Genomic DNA, 27323 nt, shown 5'->3' with positions numbered 1-27323 from the left:
TTGTCGTGCCCGCTTCACTACTGTCTTGGTGTGCTTGGACCATGTTAGTTTGTTGGACACAAGGAATCAGACGCTCTCAACCTGCTCCACTGCAGCCCCGTTGATGAGAATGGAGGCGTGCTCGGTCCTCTTTTTCCTGTAGTCCACAATCATCTCCTTTGTCTTGATCACATTGAGGGAGAGGTTGTTGTCCTGGCACCCCACGGCCAGGTCTCTGACCTCCTCCCTATAGGCTGTCTCGTTGTTGTCGTGATCAGGCCTACCACTGTTATGTCAACGGCAAATTGAATGATGGTGTTGGAGTCGTGCCTGGCCGTGCAGTCATGAGTGAACAGGGAGTACAGGAGGGGGCTGAGCACACACCCCTGAGGGGCCCGTGTTGAGGATCAGCGTGGCGGATGTCTTGTTACCTACCCTTACTACCTGGGGGTGGCCCGTCAGGAAGTCCCGGATCCAGTTGCAGAGGGAGATGTTTAGTCCCAGGGTCCTTAGCTTCTTGATGAGCTTAGAGGGCACTATGGTGTTGAACGCTGAGCTGTAGTCAATTAATAGCATTCTCACATAGGTTTTTCCTTTTGTCCAGGTGGGAAATGGCAGTATGGAGTGCAATAGAGACTGCATCATCTATGGATCTGTTGGGACGGTATGCAAATAGGAGTGGGTCTAGGGTTACTGGGATGATGGTGTTGATGTGAGCCATGACCAGCCTTTCAAGCACTTCATGGCTACAGATGTGAGTGCTATGGGTTGGTAGTCATTTAGGCAGGTTATCTTAGTGTTCTTGGGCACAGGCACTATGGTGGTCTGCTTAAAACATGTTGGTATTACAGACTCGGACAGGGAGAGGTTGAAAATGTCAGTGAAGACACTTGCTAGTTGGTCAGCGCATGTTCGCACTACACGTCCTGGTAATCTGCCTGGTCCTGCGGCCTTGTGAACGTCAACCTGTCTAAAGGTCTTACTCACATCGGCTGCGGAGAGCGTGAACACACAGTCTTCCAGTACAGCTGGTGCTCTCATGCATGTTTCAGTGTTATTTGCCTCGGAGCGAACATAGAAGTAGTTTAGCTTTTCTGCTAGGCTCGTGTCACTGGGCAGGTCTCAGCTGTGCTTCCCTTTGTAGTCTGTAATGTTTTGCAAATCCTGCCACATCCGACGAGCGTCGACGACATTTACAGTGTTAGGCAATTAATATTAGGCAATAATGCCTTCTCTTGTGCACCAGAGGCATGGAATAGTCTACAATCCATGCTTCATCTAGATATGTTAAGTGCCCCCCCCCATGAAATCTACTGCGCAGCCTAGTAACACCTGAAAAACCTGGTGATAAATCATATGATGAAATTGTGGCTAACTTTAAAGGGCATTATTCTCCCAAACCACTGATAATCGCAGAGAGATTTCAATGGAAATGGCAAATAAAGACGCACAACAGCTAAGTTTCATCGACCCAAGTGCATAACAAGGCAGGAGTTGGCAAGCCATGCTATCGCTGTGGGAAACCAGGTCACCAAGCAGAGGAGTGTTGGTGCAAAGACTTAGACTGCAGAAGTTGTGGAAAAAAGGGTCACATCGAACGTGCATGTAAAAACAAAGGGACAATCAAACAAAAGTACTGAACAAAGGAAAAGCGACTTCAGGGAGTACAAAAAGAAAGTGCATAAAATGGAGCACACAGAGGATGAACAAAGTGATACCCTGTCTGAAGGGGAAGAATCATTGCATGTTTTGTCCATTTCAGACAATGGATACGGATACTGGGTGACACCACTACTGGATGGAAACGCAGTACGGATGCAAGTGGACACTGGAGCAGCCATATCTTTGTTGTCACCTCACACTACAGCCCACAAAGATGAGCTGAAAACATACACCGGTGAGATTGTTCCAGTGAGAGGAAGCATGATTGTTACAGTGGAGCTCAACAAAGAGAAGGTAAAGCTGCCACTCTACATTGTGAAAGGCAACCATCCAGCATTGCTAGGATGCACATGGCTGGAAAAGATCAAACTAAACTGGCAGGAAATTCACATGGTTGCAAAAGAGGACACAAGCCTACAGGGGATATTGAGGAAACACGCGGATGTGTTCAAAGGAGAACTTGGCAGTATGAAGGACATAACCGTTAAACTGACCATGAAACCAGACAGACAGCAAGCCAAAATGCTTCAAAGACAGACCTGTCCCATACGCCATAAAACCAAAAGTTGATATTGAGCTAAACAGACTAGTGGAGAGTGGAGTATTGGACCCAGTGAATGTTAGTGAATGGGCTACACCCATTGTTCCAGTCATAAAAAAAGATGGACCACTCAGACTCTGTGGTGGTTTCAAAGACACAATTAACCCAGTCTTGACTGCTGACGACTTCTTTTCGGGTTTAGCTGGAGGACAAGAATTCAGTAAGATAGACTTATGTCAGGCCTATCTACAGATGCATATGGACCAAGAGTCACAAGAACTGTTGACTATAGTGACTCCCAAAGGACTGTACAGGTACCGGAGGTGTCACGGCAGATCTCCTCCTCTTCCTCTGAAGAGGTGAAACAAGGATCGGACCAATATGCAGCGTGGTAGGTGTCCATGTTTTAATAGGGAAAACTGAACATGAACACAAATACAAACTAACCAAGTGAACTGGCAACGAAACAGTCCCGTGGCGCACAGACACAGGAAACAATCACCCAGAAAATACCCAAAGAACATGGCTGCCTAAATATGGTTCACAATCAGAGACAACGATAAACACCTGCCTCTAATTGAGAACCAATCTAGGCAACCATAGACTTACATAAACACCTAGACTAGAAAACACCCCATAAACATACAAAACCCTTAGACCAGACAAAACACATAAATCCCCCATGTCACACCCTGACCTAACCAAAATAATAAAGAAAACAAAGATAACTAAGGCCAGGGCGTGACAGGAGGCTTCCTTTTGGAATCACCTCAGCTCCGGCCTTGTTTCAGAGAGCTATGGACCAGATACTGAGCGGGCTCACTGGGGTCCAATGTTACCTCGATGATCTACTCATTACCGGCAAAGACGAGCAGGAGCACCTGAACACTACACTACAGAGATTGGAGGAGTACGGTCTGAAGGACAAATCTGAGTTTTTCCGACCCTCTGTTGAGTACCTGGGCCACGTCATCGACAGTTCGGTGCTCCACAAGGTGCCATCGAAGGTGAAGGCCGTTGCAGAAGCTCCATCCCCACAGAACGTTAGTCAGCTGAGATCATTCTTAGGACTACTGACATACTATGCAATGCTTGTGCCAAACCTACCTAACAAATGTTAAAGCCACTGCATGAACTTTTGAACAAAACCAAACAGTGGAAGTGGACAGACAGATGTGAGGAGGCCTTCAAGAAAGTGAAAACAGCCTTAGCTCAGTCAGAGGCCCTAACCCACTTCAACCTCAACTTGCCATTACAGTTGGCATGTGATGCATCGCCTTATGGTGTTGGTGCGGTTGTCTCACACATCATGCCATCAGGTGAAGTAAGGCCAATTGCTTTTGCATGACGGACCTTAAGTAAAGCCGAGAGCTTATTATCCAGCAGTTATGCAAAGATAAAGCGTGAAGCATTCACCATTGTGTTTGGAATTTAAAAAATTCATCAGTTTCTGTTTGGCCGATTCACACTGCTGACGGACCATAGACCCCTCACCTCCATCTTTGGTCCGCGCACCGGTATTCCGTCGCTTGCAGGCAGCCGCATGCAGCGATGGACATTATTGTTATCTGCTAACCAGTACGATATCAAGTAGAGAAGGTCTGAGCAGCACTGCAATGCAGACGGCCTCTCAAGGCTTCCCTTACCTGTCGCACACACTGAGCACTCCCAGGCTGAAATCTTCTACTTCAAGAAAGTGACTAACGCCCCAGTTACATCTGTCCAAGTGAAAAAGTTCACCCACACTGATCCAGTGATGTCTGAGGTCGTGGACATTGTCACTCTTGGAAAAGAAGGAGAGATGTCGGACAGCCTACAACCTTACCTAGTGAGGAGAAACGAGCTCACGGTTCAGTTTGGATGCTTGCTATGGGGTTTCGAGTCATCATACCGCCACCACTGAGAAGGCAGGTGCTTGAAGAACTCCATTCAGGGCACTGTGGCATGGTACGAATGAAGGAGATTGCACGCAGCTACTTTTGGTGGCAAGGTCGACGCAGCAATCGAAGACAAGGTCAAGTCATGTTCTGCATGTCAAAAGATGAGGAACATGCCACACCTAGCGCCACTACACCCATGGGACTTCCCAGAGGAGTCTTGGCAGCGAGTCCACATAGACTATGCAGGCCCACTGGTGGATCGTATGTTCTTAGTCGTAGTTGACGCACACAGCAAATGGCCTGAGGTCACTGTGATGAAGAGCACCTCAGCGGAGAGAACCATCAAAGAGCTACGGTCAATTTTCAGTCGCTTCGGCTTGCTAACGCAACTCGTTAGTGATAATGGCCCCCAACTGGTGTCTGAAAAGTTCTGGTCATTCATGGAAGCAAATGGATTTCAGCACATCAAGTCAGCGCCATATCACCCTGCAACGAACGGCCTCACTGAAAGGTTTGTCCAAACAATGAAGCAAGCTTTAAAGTCATCATAAGGGAACGGCTCCCTCAATAGGCGCCTAAACACCTTCCTGTTAACCTACAGAAACACTCCCCATGCTACAACCAAAGTGGCACCCGCGTCAGCCATGATGAAAAGACAGCTTTCACGCGACTCGACCTCCTGAGACCTCCAAAGACTAAACAGGTTGTACAGACACAACAGAGAGCACAGGTGGAGAGACGGAGCAAAATAAAAGACAGAAGCTTCATAGCTGGAGAGAGAGTTCTTGCTCGGAACTACTGCAAAGTTTCGAAATGGATACCAGCCAGAGTGGTTGCACAAACAGGGCCTGTGTCCGACACAGTTCACACACCGGATAACATCATCTGGAGGAGACACGTGGATCAACTGTTGCCAGGAACCAACCTCAGTGATGACTCCTGTCAAGTGACAAACCAAGATCAGCTACTAGAGACCTACCATGACTACGAGCCATCATCTGAACGTCCATTGCAGCAACCTACAAATGTGGAAAGTGCTCCAGACTCACCTGAACCAGCCAGAGTGCCTACACAGTGTACTGTTGCACCCCAGTCTGGGCATACACCATCACAACTCAAAGACAATGTGACTGTAGACTCACCTGTACGTCGTCATTACCCTGCAAGAGAAAGAAGACCCCCTGACAGGTTGACTATTTAGTTCAGACTAACCTCCACCATTGGGGCATAATACACCCCAGGGTTAAGTCTAGGAACTGAGGCAGTCTTTCCCTAGTTTAAAAAAGGAACCACCAGCTTTCATATGTTCTCATGTTCTGAGCAAGGAACTTAAACGTTAGCTTTCTTACATGGCACATATTGCACTTTTACTTTCTGCTCCAACACTTTGTTTTTGCATTATTTAAACCAAATTGAACATGTTTCATTATTTATTTGAGGCTAAATTGATTTTATTGATGTATTATATTAAGTTAAAATAAGTGTTCATTCAGTATTGTTGTAATTGTCGTTATTACAAATAAATAAATAAAAAATAGTCCGATTAATCGGTATCGGCTTTTTTGGTCCTCCAATAATCGGTATCGGTATCAGCGTTGACAAATCATAATCGGTTGACATCTAGTTCCAACATCTAGTAGATAGACTTCCCAGAAGAGTGGAGGCTGTTATAGCAGCAAAAGGGGGACCAACTCCATATTATTGCCCATGATTTTGGAATGAGATGAATGAAATGTGATGAGATGCTGAGAGATGTTCGACGAGCAGTGTCAACATACTTTTGGTCATGTAGTGTATCTGTAACATAATTACTGCAATTGAATTGGGTACAATGGAAAAACATAGTAGTCACAAACCACAGTACTGGGTCACCTGTTACTGTCCTCCTTTCCATTGGCATACAGTACAGTTATGTTCAGCTTATAACTGTTTACTTTCTCTTTCTGTGGTCTGGTGGTCAAAGTAAAAGTGTGAAAGCAGTATCTCTTTTCCTCTCTCTTTGCCCCTCTCTCACTCTCTTCTCTCTGTCCAGTTAATGTTACCTCTCCCGGCTCTTACTGACACTTCTCCATGATCCCCCTCTCTTCCCATTTACTATAACCAGCATCCTCACCCACTGAGCACCAACGTCCATGATTATTGAAAAGTCTTTACATTTTGGTCAGTCCGCCCTGGCCGTGATTTCGACGTCCACAGACATTCATTTTGGTCCGGTTCAGACTGGCTTTGATTTGGCCCTAACATAGATGTCCAGAACCAAATCTGAACCAATCATAGACATCTATGTTTCAGAAGTTTGGACAGCACAGTAGAGGATAGTTCATTCAGAGCAAATATATAACCAAGCTTTTGGAAAAGGTCACGTGGTTGGATAAAAAACTAAGGGAGATTTTACTGTAATTCTGATACCAAACTTTGCATCTGCACAGTTCTTCAAGTAAATGTGTTTTTGTTAAAATAGTATATATTTGAAATTGTTGTAAGCATAATTCCTTTCCATGGAATTGCCCTGTAGTTCTAGAATAAAGATTCACAATTATTGGACCTGTGGCTGTAGGTCAGGGTGTTGCACACATTCCATTGAGAGCCATAGATGACATCGGAAAGACTAGAAGTGGCTTACTCTCCTTTTCTCCTCTTCTTTTTTTGCATAATAGATTAATGATGATAGATTAAAAGCAACATGGTTGCTCTGATTGGTTAGACGATCCAATCGTTGATGACTTTTTGTACAACACCCCTCATTTTGACGTCCCCTCAAACGACTTCAAAAGATGGCAGTCTCAGAGTGAAGTATGTAGTGATTGATACAGTGGCTTGAGAAAGTATTCCACCCCCTTGGCATTTTTCCTACTTTGTTGCCTTACAACCTGGAATTAAAATAGATTTTTTTGGTGGTTTATATCATTTGATTTACATAACATGCCTACCACTTTGAAGAACCAAAATATTTTTTGTGAAACTTATTAAGACAAAAAAACAGAAAACTTGAGCGTGCATAACTATTCACCCCCTCAATATGAATACTTTGTAGAACCACCTGTTGCAGCAATTACAGCTGCAAGTCTCTTGGGGTATGTCTCTATAAGCTTGGCACATCTAGCCACTGGCATTTTTGCCCATTCTTCAAGGTAAAACTACTCCAGCTTCTTCAAGTTGGATTGGTTCCGCTGGTGTAAAGCAATCTTTAAGTCATACCACAGATTATTGATTGGATTGAGGTCTGGGCTTTGACTAGGCCATTCCAAGACATTTAAATGTTTCCCCTTAAACCACTCGAGTGTTGCTTTAGCGGTATGCTTAGGGCCATTGTCCTGCAGGAAGGTGAACCCCCGTCCCAGTCCCAAATCTCTGGAAGACAAACATGAGGCCATCTATCATTCCTTCAATTCTGACCAGTTTTCCAGTCCCTACTGATGAAAAACTTCCCCACAGCATGATGCTGCCACCACCATGCTTCACTGTGAGGATGGTGTTCTCTGGGTGATGAAAGGTGTTGGGTTTGTGCCAGACATAGCGCTTACCTTGACAGCCAAAAAGCTCAATTTTAGTCTCATCTGACCAGAGTACCTTCTTCCATATGTTAAGGGAGTCTCCCACATGCCTTTTTGTGGACACCAAACGTGTTTGCTTATTTTTTTCTTTAAGCAATGGCTTTTTTCTTGACACTCTTCCGTAAAGCCCAGCTCTGTGGAGTGTATAGCTTAAGGTGGTCCTATGGACAGATAATCCAATCTCCGCTGTGGAGCTTTGCAACTCCTTCAGGGTTATCTTTGTTCTCTTTGTTGCCTCTGATTAATGCCCTCCTTGCCTGAAACGTGAGTTTTGGTGGGCAGCCCTGTCTTGGCAGGTTTGTTGTGGTGCCATATTCTTTCCATTTTTTGATAATGGATTTAATGGTGCTCCGTGGGATGTTCAAAGTTTCGGATATTGTTTAATAACCCAACGCTGATCTGTACTTCTCCACAACTTTGTCCCTGACCTGTTTGGAGAGCTCCTTGGTCTTCATAGTGCCGCTTGCTTAGTGGTGCCGCTTGCTTAGTGTTGCAGACTCTGGGGCCTTTCAGAACAGGTGTATATATACTGAGATCATCATGTTACACTTAGATTGCACACAGGTGGACTTTATTTATCTAATTATGTGACTTCTGAAGGTAATTGGTTGCACCAGATCTTATTTAGGGGATTCATAGCAAAGGGGTGAATACATATGCACGCACCACTTTTACATAAAAAAATATATATTATTATTTGAAACAAGTTATTTTTAAAATTTCACTTCACCAATTTGGACTATTTTTTGTATGTCCTTTACATTAAATCCAAATAAAAATCCATTTAAATTAAAGGTTGTAATGCAACAAAATAGGAAAAACTCCAAGGGGGATGAATACTTTTGCAAGGCACTGTAGAGCTGAATGAACGTAGTCTATGGTATCTTTTAATTTATATTGTGGTGGTGTTCTTCAGATTGTCCTGAATTTTACATGAAGTTTGCAATAGAGAAGGGTTACTACCAGATGCTGGTCTATGAATGGTAAAATACAGTATATGTACTGTATATATAAAATCTCATCACACTGTTGTTTGCAGCCACAGGTAACTTCATGCTTCAGTTCACAGGTTAGTGTTTCCCCCTGTAATGGTTGAGGTTTAGATTGGATAGAGAGGGTAGCCCAACTGATCCTAGATCTGTGCCTAACAGCTATTTCTACTCTGTGTGAGTTCTAGACCCATCTTATTAAAAATATACAGTCCATCTATAGCTCTCCACAACCCTCTCAGAATTTAAAAAGGTGAATAATTTGTCCACAAATTTGATATACTCCAAACAGTGATTCAATGTTGACCATTTGTTCACTCTAGTCTGCGTGTTTTCTGTCCAGTGCCTGAACCAGTGTCATGTGTGTAGCCTGCATTTTATCTTTCATTTAAAACCTCTGTCTACTCTCCTAGTGCCCTCAATATGGCAACCTGTACCAGTAAAACACACTCAGACATTCACTAACCATAACATCACTACAGTATCACATTAGTTACACAGGTTGGTATTACATTACTACTAGCCTGTGTGTCTCATACAAGTTTCCTTTATTTACATTATGCCTGGTATGAGCTGACGATATACTTTGTTTGGGGCTTAGATCATTGTAATCATGAAAAATATCCACTGTATGGAAATTTCAGAATTCACCACTGTCACTGAAGCATCTGATCAATAGAGGTATGACACTCCAATACCACACACCAGATGCCTCCACTGTACAGAAAAGGCTGTTCTTTCATAAGGATAAGGAAAGGAGATCCATAGGTTCATAAGATCCATAGGTTTCTGAGCATGATCTACAGGGGCAACCTACAACCCATCTCGACAGTAGACACTGGTTACTCTGTCTCTGGACATGCTTTGCCCTTTGAATTCCTGATCAAACAAATGTCAATTTTGTGCAAGGCTGCCACAAAGTGGTCAGATGGGGTATTTGTTGAGCAGGTTGTCCCGATTTTATTTTGACCCATCTCTGCTCTGAACAGTAGTGTCAAAAGCAAAATGTGACATAACGCATATTTACACCTGGAAAAAACATATTGGCAGACAACACATTCTAGAAGCACTAAATATGTTTCCAGTTGTTTTAGAATAGCCGTCAGCGATGGATGGTTGCCGCAACATTTCTCACTCCACGTCTCCCACGCACTAATGCTTCATATGCGAGACGAGCATCAGAAGCATGACAATATCTAGTCGCTTATTTCTTAGCAAATTTGCCTTTTATATTGTAACTTGCGAAATTACATTACAGGCCTACACAATATGATTGTGGGTCGACAGCTAACTTATTTTAGCTTGCAGCATCATTTAATATATATCATTTTTGTGAAGACAGGAAGACAAATGTAACGAGCTGAAAGTAAAATTGGTTGGCGCGACGACACTTCAAACCACAGTAGCAGTCGGCGGTGACAAAAAACAATGCGTTTATGGAACGCAAACATAACAAGGAAGTGATCTCAGCATGGTTTTAATTTCCTGTTCTTAAATATTCGCACTGTATTTTTATTGCCAAAAACGTATACGGCAATTTATAGTTTTTACTTAAATCACGTAGTTACTCATTTGCTACTCGGCTTGCTGAACAGAGCAAGCTCATTTTCTGTCATGTTTTGGGACTTTTATCGACACTTCTGGACGGCTCATATTTTAAGCGAGCTATACTAGCAAGGTAAGCTACCGACGTACCGTAACTAACGCTAGCGTAGTTCGCTAGTTACAATACTGTAAACCAGCTAGCTTGGTGACAAAGGGTATGACAGTACATGCTAGCTAGCTAATTGCAATATGGGTAAATACATCGTTACATCCAATCTCAGCGTTAGGTTAGCTAAATTAGCGTTGGTTAACTACTAACGTTAGCGAAATGGCCATGTTGTAGCCAACAGCTAGCTGTCTGAATTTCAAGGTAGTTAAATTAGTAACTAAAATGTCAACTATCACATTAACACCGTATTTTAGTGATTTGTTATACGGTATTATTGTTTTGGTGGACAAACTAAAACACCACTAACATATTGCAAGTGACATCTCACTCTTTTCTCTGTGGGTCCTAGCTGTGTGTGTGAGTGCTGTGTCGTTACATAGTCGGATAAACTCTACTCGTATATATATTTATATATAAATAATATTGTCTTTTGGCGGCCGCACTGAGAGCCAGTTGGTCCCTTTTTGACCCATTTTACATGGTCAGATTGTGAGTAGGGGGTGTGTCCCAGCTGGCCTGGATGAGTAAAGGCAGATTTACTTATCTAAGCCTCTTAGACGCACACGCATTAGGTAGGCAGTGTTCAGTACACAACCCTATCAGGCCTTCTTGCCCCATAAACCCATTTCCTATGCAGAGAGCAAGCAGTCAGATGTACCACATCAAACCGAGGTACAATTAGTTTTATATTAGATACTCGGTAGATATTGCGATTTCTAATCATCAATAACTTATGCAAAGAATGCCATTATGATAATGATACAGTGCATTCAGAAAGTATTCCGACCCCATGACTTATTCCACATTGTTATGTTAGCCTTATTCTAAAATTGATTCCCCTCAATCTACACACACAATGGCGATAGTGAACCTTCCTGAGGTCCTGAGCGCTCTGGAGCAGGTTTTCATCAGTACTCCGTTAATCTTTCCCTTGATCCTGACTAGTCTCCCAGTCAGTCACTGCTGCTGAAAAACATCCCAATAGCATGTTGCTGCCACCACACTTTACCGTAGGGATGGTGTCATATTTCCTCCAGACGTGACGCTTGGCATTCAGGCCAAGTAGTTCAATCCTGGTTTCATCAGACCAGAGAACCATGTTTCCCATGCTCAGAGGCCTTTAAGTGCCTTTTGGCAAACTCAAAGCTGGCTGTCGTGCCTTTTACTGAGGAGTGGCTTCCATCTGGCCACTCTACCGTAATTGGTGGAGTGTGGCTGAGGTTGTTGTCCTTCTGGAAGGTTCTCCCATCGCCACAGAGTAACTCTGTCAGAGTGACCATCGGGTTATTGGTTCCCTCCCTTCTTCCCTGATTGCTCAGTTTGGTTGGGCGGGCAGCTCTAGGAAGAGTCTTGGTGGTTCCAAAATTCATCCATTTAAGAACGATGGAGGCATTGTGTTCTTGGGGACCTTCAATGCTGCAGACATTTTTTGGGTACCCTTCCCCAGATCTGTCTCGACACAATCCTGTCTCAGAGCTCTATGGACAATTCCTTCAACCTCGTGTTTTTTTTCTCTTTTTTTTCTTTGACATGCACTGTCAACTGTGGGACCTTATATAGACAGGTGTGTGTGCCTTTCCAAATCATGTCCAATCAATAGAATTTACTACAGGTGGACTCCAATCAAGTTGTAGAAACATGTTAAGGATGATCAATGGAAACAGGATGCACCTGAGCTCAATTTCAAGTCTCATAGCAAAGGGTCTGAATAGTTATGTAAATAAGGTATTTTTGTTCTTTTTTATTTTTAATACATTTGCAAACATTTCTAAAAAACCTTTTTCACTTTGTCGTTGGGGGGTATTGTTTGTAGATTGATGGAAAATGTTATATATTTAATCAATTTTAGAATAAGGCTGTAACGTAACAAAATGTGGGAAAAGGGAAGGGGTTCAAATGCACTGTATATTCTGAATTGGACAAAAATCCACAGGTTTTTTTTGCAGGGGGGATGTTTTCTTTTATATTTTCTTTTCTTCTGGCTTTCAATTTTCAGTAGCTCTTACACAAAGTGCCATGACGATGAAAATGATATAGTCTGAATCGGGGAAGGATGGACAAAAATACACATCTTTTTGTATTTTATTAGAATTGTATTTGTATTTTTTCAGCTTTCAATCTTCAATAGCTCTTACACATCGTGCCATGACTATGAACATTATATTTTCTGAATTGGGGGAGGATGGACAAAAATCCACAGGTTTTTTTATTTGATTAATTTTCTTTTAGAATTTGTTTGAAAGCCCCCAATCTTCAGTAACTCTTAGACAAAGCGTCCCATGACTATTAAAGTTCTCAATTGGGGAGGATGGACAAATATCCACAGTTTTTTTTGTTTATTTGTAGGATTTGGGTGCTTTCAATCTTCAATAGATTTTACACAAAGCGTGCCATGACTACAGAATGAGCTCCAAAACATGCTTTATTTATTGATTTTGATTATATAACTAACATTTTTATAAAACATTTGTTATGCCTACTAAATGGAATTCAAGCAATTGAACCGACGCCGGTCAATTAGTTGTTTAATAATCGAGGGATGAAAAAAAATCTTCTGTGTAATCACTCAGCTCTAACAGCAGCTCATCTCTGTAATGCACCACCCCTATTACCCCTACCACCCCTCTCCTTTCATGCAAAATTTCAGCAGGTGTAGTTCACTCCACCCAAAAATGATCTATAACAATAAACCTTAAAGGGATGGTCTTGGCTACTTTCATGTTCACTTCTTAAGAAATTATCTTACCCAAGGTTGTCATCATAGGCCAGTTGTGACACCCGCCATCGTCAGCTTGGAGAGATGCGTGTGCAGGTTGTCATTGTCAGCTTGGAGAGATGCGTGTGCAGGTTGTTTTACGGACGTGACGTCACGCATTGATACTGACCCAAATTTATTTGATTTCGGGATGGATTATGTGTTGATATCCATTTAGAATGAATTACTTAAAAAACATTTTTTTTAAAAATATTATATTAACTATTGACGATTAAAAGCCACAAAAAAAACAAGTGGATTTTTGTCCATCCTCCCCTGATTCAGAATATATATTTTTCATAGTCATGGCATGCTTTGTATAAGAGCAAATGAAGATTGAATGCCAGAAAATACAAAAATCTAAGGCAGGAAAACAGGCAGCCTTATTTAAATTAAGATTCTAAAATGGTGTCTGGCCCAATCTCAGTATAATACTGTTTAGGGGAAGGAGCACATATGTAGGGCTTAATAGCTTTGATGTTTAGGTTGTTTTTGATTAATTTAGTTTAATTGTCTTGTTTAGCATTCATAATCAACCAACCAAAATCAGTTTTTAGCTTTACTAGCCTATTCACCTTTTTGTCATTTTAAAAACTAATGCTGTTCCTCAGTTTGAAAACAACCCAAGTCCTGTTTATAGCCCTATCCTTGTGGTATTTAAATATCTGAAGGAACAGGATAGGTGTGGGCTCCACCTAGCCATTTAATGGGCCTGGACTGGAGTAGAATCCACCTTATTTCCTCCATACGCCAGGCTCATACAGTAGAGCTCTCCTCTGAGCCCCTCTCTGTGTGATCTCTCACTGCCGAGTTCACAGCCGAGTTAAACAGAACGAAGCTAGCTCCCTGCTCCTTTTGTTGTTGTCCATGAAGTGGTGCGTGATGGGGTTATTCAGAGTTGTATGAAAGGCTGCTTTACCGCTGCACCCCCTCTAGTTCCCCTTTAGAGAAGTCCAAACAACACTAATGTCCCCTGCAGCTTTACAATTCAGAAATATAATGTGTCTCTCTCTCTCAAAGCCTTATGAATGAATGTACAGCATTTCTAGAGAACAGGTGAAAAAGTGTTTAAAACATGTTTTCTTCATGACTGATGACATTCAAGATGATATGCCTGACCAAGGAGCTGGGCTGTGCAGAATCACTGATCATCAAATCACCTTGAATTCCAAACAGTAACTCATTGTTACCTGATCACTTAGGTGATCAAGATTAGCAAATGCTGCAACTGACATTAACATTTGATAGCTTTGGTGCCAGACTTTTTGTTGTTGTTGCTTTTGCGTTGTTGAGTGCAGAAAAGGGCAGATACTCTAGGCTTGTTGACTGAGGCTGTAGATTCTGAATGGGGGACTTTACAAGGCTATAAGTAGGAGCAGTTCACCAGTTTGATAAGGGTGATTCAAGTATTATGGACATAACAATTGCATGCAAAATCACAACTTTAGTGTCTCACAGAATGAACAAACAAAATATAGGCTAAATTAAATGTGTGTCTATAGTAGCCCGTGGGGGGAGTGTGTACCCCAAAAAGCAGACTTTTTTCCCCCAATGGTGGCATGTTGAAGAAATAAAGAAAATAAATAGCGTTATGGATGTTTCATGACATAAACAAGCTTTTTGGGGAGATTGAACATATAAGCAAAAGTCTAAGGTGTAGAGTGCATTCGGAAAATATTCAGAACCCTTGACTTTTTTAAACATTTTGTTACGTTACAGTCTTATTGTAAAATGTATTAAATTGTGTGTCCCCCTCATCAATCTACACACAATACCCCATAAGGACAAAGCAAACACTGGTTTTTGAAATGTTGTAAATGTTACATTTACATAAACATTCAGACCCTTTATTAAGTACCTTGTGAAACACCTTTGGCAGCGATTACAGCCTTGATTCTTCTTGGGTATGACGCAACAAGCCTTTTAAAACCAAAATTAAAATCCATTTTAGAATAAGGCTGTAACGTAACAAAATGTGGAAAAAGGGAAGGGGTCTAAATACTTTCCGAATGCACTGTAAATCTCGTATCAAAACATAGCTATCTATTTCGAAGGAAATGCTTGGCTAAACACAAAAACGTATATCTTTTGATATTGTAATTTCCATTTTTACTTTAGAGGGGTACAATGACCGTTATGGATGTTAGTCTGAATTAGACATTCAAATCTTAAAGATTTCTTGATCAAAATCTGTCAACACATTTGTTAGCATTTGGAATGTTTTAAAAATGTCAGCAAAAGGCATAGTGTTTTAGGATTGCGTAATTACCTGAGTAGGGGCGGCAGGTAATTAGAGCGTTGGACTAGTAACCGAAAGGTTGCTAGATTGAATCCCCGGGCTGACAAGGTAAACATCTGTCGTTCTGCCCCTGAACAGGGCAGTTAACCCATTGTTCCTAGGCCGTCATTGAAAATAAGAATTTGTTCTTAACTGACTTGCCTAGTTAAATAAAGGTTACATAAAAACAGTGTATACAAGACCAGGTACCACACCCTAAAATGTATTTTTCTCTCACGCGCATAAATATCATCCCCTACCAGTTGAATGTCGACACAAATATCATCTTTTGGGGTAATTACAATTTTTCTGAAACATTGTAACAAAATATGCAAATGAGACCATATGCATGTGCCTATACTGCCAATCTACTTTTCTGGACACTGGATGAAGTCAGTATATTTTGGAGGGCTTTCATTTGAAACTATTCACATATTATCTAAAAAAAACGGTACTGCCATGTATGAGAAATGCATTTCAGCATATATTCAAGATATTCTTAGCTTGAACCCAACTTTCAAGATATCAACAATTGCTTCAGTAAAAGTCTAAGGGATACATCTCAGAACAAGCACACAAAATCTGGTGAATGCACAAGTCTGTGAAGCTACGATTTGATAAATCAATATCCATCACATTCATAACTTATCAATGTTACGGATATCATCATGCTGAAAAAGGGTATTGACAATGAAAAGAAAGGACCCATTTGTTGACCATATACAATCTTAATGAAAGTTAGCTTTACAGAGAAAGTTTAAATAATCCGATGTAAGGTGTATGGTTTACAATACAAAAACGTTATGGATTATACATTGCCTGTCCCAGTCACTCCCCCTATATTTACAAGACTATAGAACATGCAAACAAAACTCAAGACACTCAATTTGCTCTATTGCTTCATTAACATCTCATCTTCCTCATTAACATTGGGGGACAGGTGTGAGTGGCAAAACAAGCTCTGGGAGACCTTTTCTAATTGCAATGAAATATGAATGACTAAAAGCCTTAGAGAGTTGGCCTCCTACACTGTAATATAAAAGAAATCATGCAATTCCTGCTTTAATTGGTCAAATAAAGCCTGAACTCCAACATATGAATGATAATTTGGAATGTGGTTTCATTAGGAAATGTAACTTTATTTTTACATGCTCAGGTTGACTTTACCATGGAATCACCAATAACTGCCTTTTGGTGACACTGCATGTCTGGTCTGTCATCTTCATCCCCTTTCTCTCTCTCTGTAGCGGGGAGCATGGACAGCTCTGTGACCCTGTGGCAGTTCCTTCTCCAGCTCCTATTGGACCCCACCAATGATCAGCTGATCTGCTGGACCAATGAGGAGGGCGAGTTCAAGCTGCTGCAGGCAGAGGAGGTGGCCAAGCTGTGGGGCACCCGGAAGAACAAACCCAGCATGAACTACGACAAGCTCAGCAGAGCCCTAAGATACTACTACGACAAGGTACGCACACATGCATGCATAGGCTTTATACATTATTTTTCCTAATTCCATTTAGTTTTTTCACAAATTCTGTTTTCTCTTTTGTTTTTCAAGGTTTCTGATTTGTCTAAAATGTTTTCAGGTTTTTGCTCTCAAGATCAGTTTTTAGTAGAAAAATTTAAATTGGATGTTCTAAGTCCACAACAATGCTTTAACCACATCAGCAGACCACTTCTGAGGTCTGGGAAAAATCCAAGATTCAAGTGCACACCAGCAAGTGCACACAGTGTCCTCGGCTCACTTGGTAGAGCATGGTACTTGCAACACCAGGGTTGTTAGTTTGATTCCCAATGGGGGACCAGTATGAAAATGTATGAACTCACTACTGTAAGTCGCTCTGGATAAGAGTGTCTGCTAAATGACAAAAATGTAAGAGCCTTGTTTGGTTAGCGCTGTTTTATGTAGTGCACATGTGATTGCATAGTTTGCTAAACAAATACCCTCTGGAATGATGAAAATAATCATGATATCATTCTGCCAGGTAGGCATAGGCTACTTTGTAGTTAACATTAAATTGCAAAGGTTTTTTGGAAAGCCTTCCCATCTACCAGAATACACAAACGAGCACACAGACGGGATTCACACGTTGCCTCTTCAGAAAGTTGAAGGAAAATAAGAATCACTGATGCATTTTGTTCATGTCCTATGATAATCTTGGGCAAGTCAATACATTTTCAAATAAGTTCATTTTTTTATATTGTTGAATCCTGTTTTAATGTCTGGATTCCGTGATCTCGTCCGCGTTCTCCGCATCACATATTTTAGAGGGCCCTACACACACACACAGAGACACACAGCATGAATTACAACAAACTCAGCAGAATACTGTATATAGCCCATCAATAATTTAGCCCAAACAACTAACTCTTCCCCTAATGTATTTATTTTGCTCCTTTGCACCCCATTATTTCTCTCTACTTTGCACATTCTTCCACTGCAAACCTCCCATTCCAGTGTTTTACTTGCTATATTGCATTTACTTCACCACCATGGCCTTTTTTTTGCCTTTACCTTCCTTTTCTCACCTCATTTGCTCACATTGTATATAGACTTATTTTTCTACTGTATTATTGACTATATGTTTGTTTGACTCCATGTGTAACTCTGTGTTGTTATGTGTCGAACTGCTATGCTTTATCTTGGCCAGCTCGCAATTGTAAATGAGAATTTGTTCTCAACGTGCCTACCTGGTTAAATAAAGTTTAAATAAAATGTTTAAAAAAAATGCTATGACAAGGTACATACACTCAAACTTACACTCCCACACAATGCATTAACTTTGACAAGGGGCCCCTTGATGAGACCTGTTGAAAATGAGTGCAGGGTTTGGTTTAATGCTGAGCTGGGTAGAGCTATGGGCAGGGAAGTTTCTGTTTTGCCATCCTGTGATGTCACCACACCACCCAGAGTACTGCTGGGTTCCCTCACAGTACTGCTGGGTTCCCTCACAGTACTGCTGGGTTTCCTCACAGTACTGCTGGGTTCCCTCACAGTACATCTGGGTTCCCTCACAGTACAGCTGGGTTCCCTCACAGTACAGCTGGGTTCCCTCAGAGTACAGCTGGGTTCCCTCAGAGTACAGCTGGGTTCCCTCAGAGTACAGCTGGGTTCCCTCAGAGTACAGCTGGGTTCCCTCAGAGTACTGCTGGGTTCCCTCACAGTACAGCTGGGTTCATGTGTCGCTGTTTGTCTCGTCCACTCTGCCTGTGGCTTGGCCTAAAGACAGCCTGCCTCTGTCAGTGGGTGGGGTGGTGAGCTGTATTTAACTTGGTACAGACAGGAAGAATGGAACTGTCCCACACAGTGGTTACTCTGTGGGTTGTTTTTGGAAGAGAGAGCGAGAGAGGAGGAGGGGAGGAAAGAGAGAGTAGAGTGTGTCTTCTGTACATATTTTTCCCATTAGCGTAACATTTCTCACTCTCCCCTACTCTCTCTTCTAGAACATCATTAAGAAGGTGAACGGGCAGAAGTTTGTGTACCGTTTCGTCTCCTACCCAGACATCCTGAAAGGGGATGCCTCTGCTCGGCCGGAAGGGGAGGGGGGTGCAGGATGTAGCATGCCCCTGTCCGAGAGGGGCGACAACAACTCCCGAGATGGTGAAGGTGGGGACAGGGGTGGAGGTATGACAGTGACACAGGGGTCCAGTACTAAGCCATCCAACCGTAATGACTACATCCACTCTGGCCTGTACACCTCCTTCACCCTCACCTCGCTGCAAAATGGACGCCAGCTCTTCAAGTCCATTAAGATGGAGAACCCTGCAGACAAGATGGCCGACAGGAAGTCCAATACCCAGGCTCAAGACCCGCCCTCTCAGCAGCCATTGCTGTCGCCGTCAGTTATCAAGTTCGGGACCACCCCTCCCAAGAGAAGCCCTCTGATTTCAATAGAAACACCTAATCCGCCATTGTGCCCTCCCATGGGCGATGTCGTGATGACACACTCTGTCCTCCTGCCTCAGGCTGTGTGTGCGTTTGAGCAAGCCAAGCCCATGGAATCCTCGAGTCTTCGAATCCTGAATAGTTTCAGCCTATCAGAGTTGCCCACTCGGAGCCCCTCCCCCAGCATGGTGCCTGACTCCACCCAGGAGCTAGTAATCGACAGCGACATCGAGTCCATCTCCTCCCAGCCCACAGAGACGCAGATACAGGGGGTAAGGAAAACAAACACACACGCACACACAACCTACTGCGACATGGAGACCATCTCTGTCCAGTCCACAGAGTCGCAGATTACTGAACATGAAGATGGATTTAGCATTCATGTTTTTGCTTTCTGTGATTCAACTGCCCCCCCCCCAGGTGCAGAGTTTTTGCCAGGTGTCAGGTGGTGAGGTGTGTGTAGAGAACAGGGACAAGGGAGGGAATAGGGAGATGAGTTTATCTCCGTTGTGTGTGAGTGGCCATATCACAGGGGGCAAGGCCCGCAAGCCTCCTAAAGTCCTGGAGCTGTCCACTCCTACACTGGTGGTCACCACCTCTGACCTCCCACCTATGAACCTCTACAGCCCCTCCCTTCCCACCGCCTCTCTCACACCTGCATTGCTACAGGTGAGACACACACACACACATTCATTTTTATGCAATCTTATACAGTCCACACTCAGAATTATTTTTTGAGATGTGTTCTTGATTAGGAGAAGATACATTTACAATTAGGGACAAGGCTAAGTGAAATGTCAACACATTTCATTGCTAGTTTTCCCCCAGCAGATGGCAGCAATTTTGTAGTTTTATTGAACACCCAATCTACCAGTCTCTGAACAGAGTTACCATGACAATGAGATGTTGATGTTTGACCACATGACAATGTGTTCCTGTTGTGATCTTAAGATTAGATCAGCAGGACCTGACAATGGTCTCATTATTCTCTCCGATTCTACCTCTATGGTTTAACGTCTATGTTAATGTGGTCATGAGACAGTGCTGTTTGAACCAGCCCCAGGCCAGCTTCTGCTCTGGGTTGACTTTTCCTTGGGCTGCTGCGAAACCCAAAAAAGCCTCCATTATGGATACAGAAGAGCACATCTTTTATCTTCTGGTCTTTATCAAGTCTACATGACTACTTGCACTTAAAGCTGGAATTCTAGTTTTGTGCCATAATTTGAGATCTTCCCAAATGACTACTTATGTGTCCAAATCTATTGCTGACAAGCTCCTTGTTTTGTTTTTTTGTGTGTGTGTATTTACAGACACCCACTCTGTTGCTGACCCCCAGTCCCCTTCTGTCTAACATCCACTTCTGGAGCACGCTCAGCCCGGTGGCTCCCCTCAGCCCTGCCACCCGGCGCCAGCAGGGCACACACACCCTGTTCCAGGTCAGAACACACCCCCACTCTCATCTATCCTCACTCATCCCTCTCTCAGGGATCCCTCCAATCTCCACTGCACTTCAGTCTCTCTTATCCCTCTTTCTATCCTTGTCCTCTCTGTCAGTTTGATATGCATACTAGTGTGCTTCGAGCATGGAACGGTAATCAGAGTACAAGTCCAAATCAAAGTATTTGAAACGGAACATGGATGGTTGTTCGCAGATGCATACTTTGTTTGTACATATTTCTCAGTATTAATCGATTCAAGCTTCAATTGAAATATTCCCAGGAGTGTTGGTATAATATGACGAGCCAAGTAAAAAACCACTCAATATTTCTTAAAAAAAATGGCTGCTGGTTGAGCTGAAGTGAGAGAAAATTACCTCCGACTTTGAAATGAAAAGTTGCCCAATCACATCTCGTGTTGCCTTAGTACGTATTTATTTTTAACGTATCATGTTAATTATGAAATGTTTAACTGCCTAGAATAGCCACTGTAGTGTGCGTAGACCGCAGGCTAATTGATAAAGAATTGGTAGCTAACGTTGGCCATCTACATGACCTTTTCATTACATTAGTTTTAGGTTGTTTTTTACATGTAAAACTAGCTGGCTGGCTAGATTAATACTTTTCACATATACAGTGGGGCAAAAAAGTATTTAGTCAGACACCAATTGTGTAAGTTCTCCCACTTAAAAAGATGAGTGAGGCCTGTCATTTTCATCATAGGTACACTTCAACAATGACAGACAAAATGAGAAAAAAATCCAGAAAATCACATTGTAGGATTTTTAATTAATTAATTTGCAAATTATGGTGGAAAATAAGTATTTGGTCAGTAACAAAAGTTTCTCAATACTTTGTTATATACCCTTTGTTGGCAATGACAGAGGTCAAACGTTTTCTGTAAGTCTTCACACACTGTTGCTGGTATTTTTGCCCATTCCTCCATGCAGATCTCCTCTAGAGCAGTGATGTTTTGGGGCTGTTGCTGGGCAACACAGACTTTCAACTCCCTCCAAAGATTTTCTATGGGGTTGAGATCTGGAGACTGGCTAGGCCACTCCAGGACCTTGAAATGCTTCTTAAGAAGCCACTCCTTCGTTGCCCGGGCGGTTTGTTTGGGATCATTGTCATGCTGAAAGACCCAGCCACGTTTCATCTTCAGTGCCCTTGCTGATGGAAGGAGGTTTTCACTCAAAATCTCACGATACGTGGCCCCATTTATTCTTTCCTTTACACAGATCAGTCGTCCTGGTCCCTTTGCAGAAAAACAGCCCCAAAGCATGATGTTTCCACATCCATGCTTCACAGTAGGTATGGTGTTCTTTGGATGCAACTCAGCATTCTTTGTCCTCCAAACACGACGAGTTGAGTTTACCAAAAAGTTATATTTTGGTTTCATCTGACCATATGACATTCTCCCAATCTTCTTCTGGATCATCCAAATGCTCTCTAGCAAACTTCAGACGGGCCTGGACATGTACTGGCTTAAGCAGGGGGACACGTCTGGCACTGCAGGATTTGAGTCCCTGGCGGCGTAGTGTGTTACTGATGGTAGGCTTTGTTACTTTGGTCCCAGCTCTCTGCAGGTCATTCACTAGGTCCCCCCGTGTGGTTCTGGGATTTTTGCTCACCGTTCTTGTGATCATTTTGACCCCATGGGGTGAGATCTTGCGTGGAGCCCCAGATCGAGGGAGATTATCAGTGGTCTTGTATGTCTTCCATTTCCTAATAATTGCTCCCACAGTTGATTTCTTCAAACCAAGCTGCTTACCTATTGCAGATTCAGTCTTCCCAGTCTGGTGCAGGTCTACAATTTTTTTTTCTGGTGTCCTTTGACAGATCTTTGGTCTTGGCCATAGTGGAGTTTGGAGTGTGACTGTTTGAGGTTGTGGACAGGTGTCTTTTATACTGATAACAAGTTCAAACAGGTGCCATTAATACAGGTAACGAGTGGAGGACAGAGGAGCCTCTTAAAGAAGAAGTTACAGGTCTGTGAGAGCCAGAAATCTTGCTTGTTTGAGGTGACCAAATACTTATTTTCCACCATAATTTGCAAATAAATTCATTAAAAATCCTACAATATGATTTTCTGAATTTTTTCTAATTTTGTCTGTCATATTTGAAGTGTACCTATGATAAATTACAGGCCTCATCTTTTTAAGTGGGAGAACTTGCACAATTGGTGGCTGACTAAATACTTTTTTGCCCCACTGTAGGTGGCTGATAATTGAAGTTACATGCTTGCATTTACTTTATGTAGTTGTTTTGCCTGTATTGGTTAAAGGTAATGCAATAGTAGGGGAGTGCTTCTCAAAATGTACATTTTTATGCATTCTCCACACTCTAGCATCCTCTGAGAACGAACTCTGAGCATGAGTGTGGTGCACGGTAGTATGCATATTGAGAAACACCCTGTGTTTCTACTCCTTACTGTGTCGTCTGTTTCTGTCCTCTATTCTATGGACCCAAATTCTGTTCTTTATGACCCATTTGAAGCAGTTCTGTGTTCTCATGTGTTCTCTTATGTGTTCTCTTCCAGTTCCCCTCGGTGCTCACCCCTCATTTCCATATCCCCACACACAGCCTCGATGGGACCAACACCCCTGGACCCCTCACCCCAGACCCTCATAAGACATAAGAGACCTTATCCTTGGAACCTGTGCAGCCACCAGACAATGAGGCCCTGCTTCAGCTCCCCCCACACCCCCCAAACAGACACAAGACACGGTGGTTCACAACTCCCCTAAAGAGGGCGTAGCCAGACTTTTTAGGAATTGCCATAGTAATGGGTGCTGCAAAGTTCATGGATTGGATGCTGAGCAGTCACAAATGTGCATCTCTACCTGGAACAGGCAATTGTGTCTCTTCTTGAGACCAATGGTATTACAGATTATTATTTTTTTTTACATGAACCTTCATATTATTTCCTTCTTCTATTCTGTTTGATGCTGTGTTGTCAATTCCAATGCAGTTTTTTTAGATGTTTTCATGGGTAATGTTCCTGCTATTTGTTGTATGTTTTAAACCAGGGGTCTCCAACAGGTCAATCACGAGATACCAGTAACTGGCAATTTTCACGTGTTTCACTGCAAACTGTCATAAACAATCTCACAAGTATCGGACACCGCAAGCTCCCAGCTACTATCTAACCAACTCAACATTGACATTATCCCACCCCTGGTTAGCCACTATTGGCTTAAAAAGCCAAACCTAACACAATAGCACTACAGAACCATCGCTAGACGGCACACGAGATGCGCAATTAAATATGAAAAAATGGGAATTTCACTCAAATCTAAATGTTTGTTCTTTTTAAGCATTGACATTGATTCAGAACATCCAGTTTGGTTGTTTCTCTGTGAACAATTGTAATTTGAGTGACAAACTAAAAAATCTAAAACCAGGAAAAATAAAATGGAGAGAACAGAATTTGGGAAAAGATTAAACCAAATTTGGGGATTTATACTTTATTTTTGTAGGGCCCTCAGTTTTTTATTAACCATTTTACCAGGTATATTGACAGAAAAGAGTGCACTACTTTCTCTTGTACACAAAGGATCCGGAGAGGAAAATAATGTGTATATTTGAAAGCTAGAAAATAATTTGTAGCTTGTGACATGCTACATTTGTTAAAAGTTGGAGACCACCTCAGATGGGAAATGCTTCAACTGGCCTCACACTTGGTGTTGGCAAGCAGAAACTGTTGCCATAACAGATTAAGTCCTTACTGTAACGCCTTCACTTAGACCAGTAGGGAGGCCACATCAGAACAAAACCAAAACACCTCACACCCACCATTTATACCAGAGACAAATGGGCATATGTGACCTATGGGTTGGTAATGCTTGAATTTGTGTGAAAAAGCCCCTATACCTCTAGGTACATTTATGAGAAGCCATAACCATTACCTTTGTCCCAACCTTAAACCTGGCCTTAACCATATTCCTAACCTACAAAGGAAATCTAAACCAACCTGTGGCCTCAGGTAGTACAATGGACGATTATTATCACCTCCTTTGACAAATAGCCACAAACCTTGTGGAGATTGAGCAAATAATGATCCTCACCCTAAACTAACCCTAAGGCTATGCACTTCTGTTGATATAAAGCCATAAGAAAAACATTTAAATGTGTGAAGCAAAATCACATCTTGATTCCGAATATAGAATTGATAAGTGAGGAGTACTTTCGCTGGCGCTAGTGTTGGATGGCATATTGCCACTAACCCACAGCATTGCTCCATAAGACCATTCTAATGTGGTGCCTTAACCCCCAAGCCAAACATGAAGAGGAGGAACAACCATCCCTCCTCTCCACCTTATCCTACTCCCTCTGCCCTGGTCTCCAGTGCCTATACGCTCTCCCTGGGAGCAAACCTCAGCTTCTACAGAGCACTAACAGTATTTGGTTTATAACGTGAATTGATAAAGTAGACTACATAATGTAAGTATTATAGATTTCTACCGGTCCTTTACTCGTCTAAAGTTGGCTCTCCTATGGGTTTCTCTCCCAGGTGTGGGTAAAATGACCCGTGTGTAAAAACGGCCCTTGCCATGACATGGCCAGTGAATAGCCTGGGTGGTGCCAGTCTGTTTCTGCATTGCAAACATGTCACCTTGTCAAGACTGTTTAGAAAATGGCAATGATGTGGCACGGTTGAAGGCAGAAGCAGGCTGTCAGAATACCCACACAGGGTGTTCACAAAGCCTGTCACAATAGCGTTTTTTACTTATTCTCATGACGTAATGTGACATAACATTTACATTTTGGTGTATATGATTCATGTTTTAGAACAGGTTTGCATTGGTATTGTGATTTGAATGACAGTCATCTTTAGTATGGAATATCGTCACCCACATTTGCAAGTCCTGTGAATGAGGAACATGAGCTTTTAATGTACCATAAATAATTTCTAGGGAGATTCTGCTAAACTTGATTTTGCACGAGCTAAAACATGTACAGTACACATGTATATGATTTATCAGTATACCTTCAAACCTGTCTTAATCCCTCTTCTTTCCCTCTCTGTCTGTTATCTGCTTATGAGGTGTCAGATACTATTTTCTCTGTCATATGATTGTGATGTGAACTTCAGCTGACATGTATTTTCAATGAATTCCGTCTCCCCCTCCCCTATCACCCTAACAATCTGAATTGTAATCTGTGGTTTTGTTACACGGCCAGATGCGAGGCTCCATGCTGTTCTGTAGTCTGTTTTTAATGGTGATGTCTTTGGTTTTTACACCGTTTTCTATACTCATTGTTGGACTAATGGCATTGACTATTTGAGCATCAAAGCCTTAAGGAGTGAAACTTAAATCCATGTCTTTGTTAAGTATTTTGATATTGTTAATATTGTCTGTGTAGGTGTCTTAATGTTGGCATTTAGAACAATGGGGTGCCTGTAGTATGAGATTTTACAGCATCGCTTTTCTGTGTTTCAAATTCTACTTTTTCCACAGTGTTCTTTCAAAAAGCTATATTGATCTAATAATAGCTGTAAATTAATTGTGTACATTTATATTTCCCAATCAACAGCAAAACTATGCACAAAGTACTTTATAATGCAAATCTAAGGATTAAATCTTAAATGTTTATATTCTAAGGAAGTGTGTCTGAGGCATAACTTTAAATGAAGCGGAGTCCCTATGTTTAGTTGGGCCTTATAACAGATGTGTATTACCTCTAAACTAAAGAGTTAGATTTATTAACTTGATACAGTAGTCAAAAACAGTTCTATATACATAACTATAGTTCTGATAGACACCCTCTGAATATGTAGGCATATTAATGATTTTGATTCATGTTTCATTCATTAGACCCTGTTGCACAAAACATTACACCTAGTGCATATTTCAGATTTTATTTTATTTTACATTAAACCCCCTAGAGTCGATTGATGCACCTGTTCGTCAATTAAGTTACATGACAAAAAAAAAAATTCTGTCAAGCTAGAGAGTTTTTTGTTGCATTCCACACGTCTCAATCCACCGCATCCGCCAGTGTGACACATCCACATCTGAGGTGAAACGTGGTCTTCTCACATAAACGTCTAGTGTCTGAAGGGTTTCACTGTGGAAAGGGAAGATTACTACACTGTGGAAAGGGAAGATTCTCACGAACACGATGGTGTTCTCTGTTTTGCTCTAGGACCCACACAAGTGTCACGGGACTCATCTGAAGGTTACCTGTATAAAAAAAATGTATTACGGTAGTTTTGTGCCTACCCCAAAAAGGGGTTAAATAAATAAAAATATTTATTTCCTGAGTTTTTTAAATATTTCCTAGATTTAAGACGGGACACTTCAAAGCCTTGTTTCTTATAATGTATTTTGTTCACTGTCCCTTTTACCATTTTATGAATGTTATTCAATGCGTTTCTATGGGCTTTAGAAGTAACGGCCAAAATCAATATTTTATCAGAATATTATTATTTATTTTTTTAAGTTTGATACCTTAAGGTGTCCTAAAATGTAAAATCTAATAGGAAAATTATCCATAGTATGACCATTTTAAAACAATTCCATATGTCAGCTTAGCACCCCCCACCCCCAACACCTTTGACTCTAAAGAATTAAACCACTTTTCCTTGAATCACAATTCCATTATTAAACCGGTACTTTTGCAGTTTAAAATCGTTGTCTATTGGCTC

At 41.9% G+C, this 27323-nt stretch overlaps 1 protein-coding gene across 4 annotated transcripts; it reads left to right on the top strand.

Annotated features, from left to right (window-relative positions):
- Positions 1-9759: 9759 nt before the first annotated feature.
- LOC139413483 (ETS domain-containing protein Elk-4-like) lies at positions 9760-26958 on the top strand. 4 transcript variants are annotated; one of them, XM_071160939.1, is made up of 6 exons: positions 9760-10283; positions 16600-16814; positions 18794-19507; positions 19656-19904; positions 20546-20671; positions 23211-26957. In XM_071160939.1, exons 2-6 carry the CDS (start codon positions 16608-16610, stop codon positions 23307-23309), a joined length of 1395 nt encoding a protein of 464 aa, XP_071017040.1. In that variant the 5' UTR covers positions 9760-10283; positions 16600-16607; the 3' UTR covers positions 23310-26957. The 4 variants fall into 4 exon arrangements, with proteins under 4 accessions (XP_071017040.1, XP_071017042.1, XP_071017043.1 ...); XM_071160941.1 differs by having other exon boundaries at positions 10051-10283; positions 23255-26958; XM_071160940.1 differs by lacking the exon at positions 9760-10283 and adding an exon at positions 11795-11883.
- The last annotated feature ends 365 nt before the right edge of the window (positions 26959-27323 follow it).

The sequence above is a fragment of the Oncorhynchus clarkii genome, chromosome 7 (assembly GCF_045791955.1).
Source record: "Oncorhynchus clarkii lewisi isolate Uvic-CL-2024 chromosome 7, UVic_Ocla_1.0, whole genome shotgun sequence".
NCBI lineage: Eukaryota > Metazoa > Chordata > Actinopteri > Salmoniformes > Salmonidae > Oncorhynchus > Oncorhynchus clarkii.
Note: the sequence above shows the minus strand (reverse complement) of the source record. Positions and strands in the feature narration are given on the sequence as shown.

What these genes read in the sequence shown, in the direction of transcription:
- LOC139413483 (XM_071160939.1), top strand. Translation starts at nt 16,608, where the DNA reads ATGGACAGCTCTGTGACCCTGTGGCAGTTCCTTCTCCAGCTCCTATTG. An exon ending in TAAGATACTACTACGACAAG is followed by an intron (nt 16,815 to 18,793) that starts GTACGCACACAT and finishes TCTCTCTTCTAG; the next exon opens with AACATCATTAAGAAGGTGAA. An exon ending in TCACACCTGCATTGCTACAG is followed by an intron (nt 19,905 to 20,545) that starts GTGAGACACACA and finishes GTGTATTTACAG; the next exon opens with ACACCCACTCTGTTGCTGAC.